This window comes from Aphanomyces astaci (assembly GCF_000520075.1).
Source record: "Aphanomyces astaci strain APO3 unplaced genomic scaffold supercont1.3, whole genome shotgun sequence".
NCBI classification, from domain to species: Eukaryota; Oomycota; class Saprolegniomycetes; order Saprolegniales; family Verrucalvaceae; genus Aphanomyces; species Aphanomyces astaci.
In genome coordinates, this window is record NW_009798266.1 from 1,653,434 (window position 1) to 1,661,668 (window position 8,235).

At 48.0% G+C, this 8,235-nt stretch overlaps 1 protein-coding gene across 1 annotated transcript; it reads right to left on the reverse strand.

Annotated features, from left to right (window-relative positions):
• Window positions 1–3,432: 3,432 nt before the first annotated feature.
• H257_02146 (hypothetical protein) lies at window positions 3,433–4,506 on the reverse strand (the record flags this gene model as incomplete). The annotated part of the gene is made up of 1 exon (XM_009825668.1): window positions 3,433–4,506. The coding sequence occupies one exon, from the start codon at window positions 4,504–4,506 to the stop codon at window positions 3,433–3,435; it is 1,074 nt and encodes a 357-aa protein (XP_009823970.1).
• Between the last annotated feature and the right edge of the window lie 3,729 nt (window positions 4,507–8,235).

Consider the following 8,235-nt stretch of genomic DNA (forward strand, 5'->3'; position numbering starts at 1 on the left):
TTCAAAATCCCCGTCACCAACCTCAATGACAAGTCCCTATGCCACATTCCGAAGCAGTCGTCATTGGCAAAGATCGTTCGAGACACCAAGCTCATTGTATGGGACGAGGTCTCAATGATCCACAAGCATGCCTTGGAGGACGTCGAGTCGACCGTTCCCTTCGCGACATCATGGACAATCCCACAGCTCTGTTTGGCGGCAAGGTTGTTGTTTTCTCGGGCGATTTCAAGCAAATCCTGCCAATTATTCCACGCGGCACACCATCGGCTACTGTGGAGGCCTCCTTCAGACGCAGCAGCATCTGGAACGACGTGAAAATTGTCAAGCTGACAAAGAACTTGCGGCTGCGTGGTGGATCAGACGACGCAAGTATCGAGGAATGGGCCAAGACGTTGGTTGACATTGGAAACGGAACGTATCCAGAACAAGACATCTACGGCTCTCCCATGATCCGACTGCCGGATGCAATTGCCAGGAACTGGGAAACCGACCAAGACCTGAACGCGTACATCGACCAAATCTATGGTGACATCAATAACCCGGCCAACCCCCCGGAGTACATGTCTGAACGAGCGATTTTGGCACCCAAGAACGTCGGGGTCGATGAATACAACGCCACAGTGCTGCGCAAGATGAACAGATCTGCCATGTTTACTTGCCTCGCAGCCGATTCAGTCGAGCAAGAAGGCGAGGATGTTGACGACACGGCCATGGAATTTCCCTCCGAATTCCTGAATTCCATCAACATATCCGGCTTGCCACCGCACAAGCTCGAGTTCAAGGTGGGATGTCCAGTCATGCTTTTGCGCAACATTTGTCCCTCACAGGGCCTATGCAACGGGACAAGATTGCGGGTTGCCAAAGTGTCAACCAAGTGCATCGAGGCAACTATCATGGGCGGCGCATTTGACAACAAGCGAGTCTTCGTACCGCGCATCACCTTGATCGACGAGGGCAGCCAATCCAACCTCCCTTTCAAGTTGAAGCGACGCCAGTTTCCAGTGAAGTTGGCATTTGCTATGGCCATCAACAAGTCTCAAGGCCAAACGTTAAGTCGCGTGGGACTTATCTTGCCAAGCCCGGTGTTCTCTCACGGACAACTGTATGTTGCACTGTCTCGAGCCAAAACCAAGGCTGGGATCTCTGTGTTAGTGCGGGACGGCAAGTTCCCCGGATTCGAAGGAATCTACGCCCAGAACGTCGTGTACCGCTCCATTTTTGCCAATGACGAAATCTAAATACTCCATCAGACTAAATATCGTGCACACATCCATTCACATAACGGTCATGAGCACAACCTACTTTTTGCAGCAATAAACGATTCTGCATCATACGTACCATCCCGTATTTCCCCTATCGTACCATCAACCATCATAGCAAATATAGGAAGCCCAAGCTATTTTCAATAGACGGACGTGTTGGTCGTCACGTTGTTCAACATAAATATGTACAGATCCGAAACCCTCGCTGTACTCAACGAAGCAAATCATCCTGCACATCAAGTTACTACGGCATCAACACACACAACACGGACACGCGATAGTTCGAAAACACTGCTTCTTGAATGACGAACTCCTTCCGAAGTGTATACGTAAGTACTGTTCACCACATCCAACACAGCGGTCGTGCCGGAAAGATGGGTTGACTGTACTCTGACCAACATATCACGAGTCAATATGCGGAGCTATTGGAGTAACCGCGAGATGGCGCCGACTGTATTCTGACAAACATGTCACGAGATAAATAGCGATGCGATTGAACATACCCACAAGGTGGCACCGACATGCATTCTGACATACACGTCGCGTGTCAAACGGCGGCGTTATTGGATGTTCCTGAGAGGTGGAGCTAACTGCTTTCAAGTCAACACGCCACACGTCAAAGATCACAGCGTTAGTGAGTTTAGATGCACAGGTTTCTACCGCAGCCTATACTATTTCAGTGGACCACACCGCAAAAGGACTGATTCCCATCTTCTCGCAAAATGAGTTTAGATGCACGGCTTAGTCTTAGCATAGCTGCAAGGTTTCTACCGTAGCCTATACTATTTCAGTGGACCACACCGCAAAAGGACTGATTCCCATCTTCTCGCAAAATACCGGACCCCGTTGTACCGCAGATAGTAGAGTTTTGAAAACGCATAATACAAAACAGAAAATGTCTGAAAACTATGCCAGGCTCAACTATGACAACAATAATAAGCAGCAACAAAAGCTACATATCTTGCTCCAACCGACAATTAACACCGGCGGCAGGGCAACGGGCTCACCTAGTCTTTATGTTGATAACGTACTGCTATGTAGAAACTGGTAAAAAATGGTGAGCACCCGAGTATACAATCCGAAGCCTAAAAATGTCACATATTTTAATCAGTGTAAAAATCAAGGTCAAGATAATCTTGCATAGTTTAATCAAGATGAAAATGGAGGTCAATATAATCCAGCATACTTTAATCACGATCATATATTCGGTCAAAAACTGACACTGTGAAAATATGCCTTTTAGGGACAATTCAAAGGTGTGGATTATCTGTTAACGGGAATTTCTCCGTGCAACACTAACGGATCAAATTGCTACGGGAAATCGATCTACAACAATTGCGAATTCGCATTGGAGGCCACTATTACCATGATTTCGTCGAACATTGAGCGTTGCGTGGAGGTGCGCGGCCTTTCCCAGCGTAACGGAGGTAGGCTTGCTTCTGATTTTCTTGAGGGGTTCGGCGCATTACCAGGGATTAGCGATAGTTAACCTGGCGATTCGCCAAACCCCGGAGAATGAAGAATATACTTCGACGTAACTTATGTAGGTTCCAGAGCGCCTGGTTTCCGAGGTTGTCCAGGCTCTTTGTGGAGCACGTTGTTGGGTACACATTTGGCTTGTTTCAAGTTACTTAACAGTAAGTGATATTTCATGCGCGGAGCGTCATTTCTAAATTCCTGTCAGCACACTAGCGCAGGGGCGTGTTAATATTATCGATTTTTTTTCGCCTTTATATCCAAAATGTTTTTAACCAATCAGAAAGCAGCGATGTCAGAGTGACCAATGGGAGGCGATGATGATCCACCGAACTCAGTCATCACGGCCCCTACATTTAGCTTTCATTACGGCCCCAAAATTGGAAATATTTCGCAACCTCTCCGCCATTTTCACTACCGTAGTACGTAGAGATCTCACGTGTAAATCTCCGCCGTTGCGCGACTTTGTCGACCGCTCAATCGTTTTGAGTTGTGAACACTAGCGTCTCTGTGGAGCTGTTTAGGATCGGTCGTAATGACGCAGGTTGTGGGTACAGTATGATAAAGGTAGAAGGGATGGTGGTCGACATATTGGATGGAACTTAGGGAAGACGGTTTTGAAAACATTGACTTCATTCAATGAGGGACTTAGGAGTGTCATGGGGGTACAGGGTGGTGAGAACTTGGACCTGCTTTAACAGCTTTCTCTGCTGTCCTCGAAAATCGAAACTTCATCGCCAAATTTAGTCAAGGCTTTGACTATTTCCTTGCCGCGGATACGGATGGTCGACGCGGGAGCGACAAAATCCGAACCAGCCACATGAATGGTTAACACGGGCTTTCTGTACGCGGGGTAGAAGTAGTAGGGAAAAGTCCCGAACGGAATGTTCAAATGAGGTGTCGCCTGGGCCGTGTAGCCGACTTCGACGGCAACGTTGTCACCAAGCCGTTTAAACTTGCCCTTGCTGGTGGTGTCCGTCTCATTAGGGTACAAAACCAAACCGCCGGTGGATAGCAGGTCCACCCAGCCGGCGAGTTCTGATTGCTTGTCTCTGATCCAATTTGAGATCCCCGTAGTTTCCTGCTCGCTGAGCGGGCTTTTGCCAGGGTAATGTTCGGCAGTCTCCTTGAGGGGTTCGTGTTTAATGTACTTCCCGGGCCAGTTGAGGCTCAGGTCGACTTGGTTCGCGCTCTTGAGCTGGTGCCGATGGCCGATCCACGATATGTCGTACCCGTCAATGTTGACGATCGGCACAAAGTACAGGTTAAACTTGTCCGCCACGGTGGTTATGTTTTTGGCAATGTCGTCCAGAATTGAAGACAATGCAAACAAGTTGGACGACCCCGTGATCCATTCCCGGGCGTGGACCAGGCTTTGGAAGACCAACGAGTTGTTCTTGGACGGGCTTCTGGTCAGTTTGTACGCGTAGATATTCTTGCCATGATAGGAGGTCGATATCGGTTCTCTTTTCAACAAAGTGGGGTTCTTTTTGGCCAACGCATCCACGTACTCGTAGATTTGATCCGACGAGCGGAAACAATTGTAGAATTTGCTGCTCGTGTACTGGCCAGCTGTCAACGTCTCGAGGTACTCGTTGGGATGGTTGTCATGGTGGCACTGGCGGTTGATGTCAATGTCGTCTTGCAACCTTTGGACTTTAGTGGCGTTGGTGCGGTCTTCGCCGTTGGTGCCTTGAATCAAGGCAGTGGTCCCCACAGCAACTGCTGCAGTCGACAAGGCAAGCGCGAGAATGGCAATGGTCTTCATGAAGCAATTTCAAAAATAAGTGAAAGGAATTGGGGCTCGTGTGGGGGGGACACTACGCGACATACGTCATGAGAGTTTTCTAACATCATGTCCCTGAACCATGGCATGCCATGCGCACCCTTTTTTGTACTGTCCCAAAAGACCTTCCGCATGCGCATGCAGAGTGCTTGCTGCTAAGATACTGGGATGTGTTTGTTTTCTCAGAAATTGTCATTCGCAATTTGGACCAGGGGTCGCCATGATAGGCCAAATTTCCTCAATGTAAAATATAATAAAGCATGGAGTAGAACTACAGTATACGTATAGTACCAGTATATGGATGGTATTAATACTTCGAAGTATTTCGTATACTTATACCATCTCAGCATCTCAGTGTTAGCAAAACTACAGTACACCTTTTTACAGTAAAGTTGGACGAATGCCCGATATATTTGGCGGTCTACCCGATATAATTGGTCATGTGCCCGTTTAATTTGGCTCACGGATGTCGTGTGCCCGATATAATTAGCCGTGTGCCCAAGTAATTGGCCATCTGCCCGATGAATTGTGTCGTGTGCCCGATGAAAATGGAACAACTCAAATAATAAAATTTCAGATGGAGTGCAAATCAGTTTTGGTGGAAACATCATGTGGCTGAAGTTCGGAGGAAAACGCGCGAAGGCAAGAATTCGAAATGTATACTCTGAGTACTTGAATAAAGTATAGTATAAGTTCATAATGCGCGCACATCCAACATATTGAATGCTCATGATTCAAATCGCCAAGGAACGCACAACATGGACGTAGCTGCACCCCCATGAACTCCGGTTATGATGTCAATTGAAGTATTGCCCCTATACTTCAACTCAACAAAATTTGAAATTTGGATCTGTCTTGCGCAGAGCTCATTTTCCGATTTACCTCAAGATGGCACCCTCGATGGACGCGCGGAGGCCATGGGCAACATGGGTTTTGGTACACGTCACAGCAACGAGGCATGAGACAATTACAGTCGGGCACACCGCCAAATATATCAGGCACACGACATCCGTGAGCCAAATTAAACGGGCACATGGCCAATTATATCGGGCAGACCGCCAAATATATCGGGCACACGGCCAAATATATCGGGCATTCGTCTAATTATACTGTAAAAAGGTGTAGTAGGGGGACGCCAAGTAACCAAAAACGAATTTTGACGGTATTTTTTTACAGAATGCAATACTGTAGTAATAACTTGATCCAAGTTGGACTACAGTGGTACTTCGAATATGGCCATGGATACCAATATGATTGGCTTATTTAGACCAATCCTTAGTTTAGCCCAAATGTTCTCAAATATGATTGGATAGATTTGCAGAAACTTCGGTAGTACTTCGAAGTAAAAGTAAGGTCCAACGGGGGAGCAGCTTTCATGAGGCACAGCCTCATCCGAATATTATCCGGAATAATCCTTGTCTTACCGATTTACTACCTCTGTTATGTATCTATTGCAAGCAGACATTCGAACCTATACAAATTGCAAGTAATATGAATCTTAATTTAATAGAATTAAACAATCATATTGCTGAGCAGGTTAGACACTTCTTCTAATCTATCTTCTTCCTCAAGTCTCGCAGTCATCAGGGCAAGTGCAACTTCGTCTTCATCCGTCACCTTGCTCCGCGGCATCTTGTACCGATTGTCCCCTTTGGCCTCGATGATAACTTGCATAACACGCTGGAGATTCTTGAACGTCTTGTCCAATTTCACATGGGAAAGCTTCGAAAACGCTTCCTTCACGGCACCAATGAGCTCTTCCATCGTCTGACATTCCAGGGCTTGCTGCAGCGCTTGGATGGAGTTGAAAAATCCCAGATCCAGGACATTCAGATCGGGCGACTGTGCAGGTTGATTCTGGATCTGAATGTCCCAGTCTCCATCTTGGGCTGCCGTAACAAATGCAGCATCGTCAGCTGCGATGTGGGGGCGCGCATTGTCTTGTTGGATGACGATTGTTCGCCGTGTATCGTCTGCTGGCCACTTCCACTTGTCTTTGATGGCGGGCACAACGAAGTCCACGAGGAGTTTCCGGTAAACGTCCTTCGTCACGGTCACAGTCTTCAACACTTCTGTTCCAGCAGGTCGGTTGTGGCTGCTCCGCTGCGCCGGCACGCGTTCAACAATTTCCCAGCAGCCAATCTTGCCATCCCAATCGTCTCGCGGCCGGGCAACCGCGACGAAAAACATGACCTTGGTGATGTGCGATTTGGACTGTAGGTGTCGTGGCATGATCGTCTCGTCGCGCCAAACAAGAAAACGACGGCGCAATTTGGTGAGGTAAAACCACTTTTCATCAACGTGAACCACGTTAAACATGTCATCAATGCTATTGCTACCTGTAGTGAAGGCACTGCAGAAGTCTAGACGAGCTGTTTTCTGGTTGTCCTTCAGGTACGGGCGTGTCCAACTTGATCGGCGTGTCATCCACTTCTTTCTCACGTAGGTCCAGACGAGAAAAACGGACAGTCCTGTCGCTGCTGCGAGAGATCGGTACGTCTGCCGCTTGTGAAGCGGAACGGCCTTGACACGCTGTTCCACCTCGTCAGGGGAATACGTCGGCCGCCGCCCGGTGTTTCCCTTGATTCGCGCTGTCACATTGGCGACGCCACTGGCAGCCTTCGTGGCCTGCCCTCGCTTGAAGATTCGCCAGCCGGTCGTTGGATTGACGCCATACGTGGAGCAAACTGCGTCCATGGTGTCGCGACTGAGCTTGCCGTTTATGGATTTCTCCAGTAGATCTTGATACAATGAGACCCGCTGCTCGTCGGTCAAATTTGCCTTGGTTTTTGTATTGGATTTTCGCATGTCGATAAAAAGTGGAAACTGAATATATAATTCAAGCAAAAATACGAGCGTAAAGAACAGAACCCAGCGGTCACAGTCCACTAATTTGTTTGCCAATCAGAGGCCTAGAAGTTTACCATCTGACCCCGCTTGCAATATTTACATAACAGAGGTAGTATCTAGTACCGATATCTGTGAGTAACAGAGGTTACCACAGATAGCATAAAATCCAAGCCACATCATAATGGGCCACTGGGCTAGTGGTCAGCGTGTTGGGTTCGTAACCCTGAGGTCCTGGCTGGGATCAATACCTTTTGAAGTCTTTCTTTTTTCCTGAACCGCTAGTGAATTGTTACTCCGACTTACATCACAGCAGGCCCCGAGCGCCCGGGAGGCCGTCTGCGCAAGCGCGGCCGTACGAGAGCGCGGATCTAAACCTCTCATTTCACCGATTGATCTATCTATTCCTCTTGTCGGGAAAAGTGGCAGGTAGGCCGTAAGGCCGTGCCGCTCCCAGACAAGGCTTGTTCAACGACGAAGTACGTTTACTTGGTGTTTGTATGTGAAGTGATTTCTGGTCTTACTGGCACGTCTGTATTATGCTGAACTCATTTAGGTTCAATTAGGTCAGTATTTCCGGTTACTGTTCGGATAAGCTCATGATTAATTGAGTTTGGATTATCATTTTTAAGACATTCCTCGCGAGGGCCGACACTAGAACCACATGTTATGGAACCGCTTCGCCAATTGTAACGCGCCTGCTCGACCAGGGGCGGTGTGTAATCTTCGGTTTTTACTTCGCTCAACGCTTCATACCTCGTGCTTCGACCGATCTTCTTCGAAGTTCGGTCCTCGTCTTCGTACGCAGCCCTTGTTATCCGGATTCCCCAGGGGAGGGACGGATAAATCCTTGCGGAAATAATC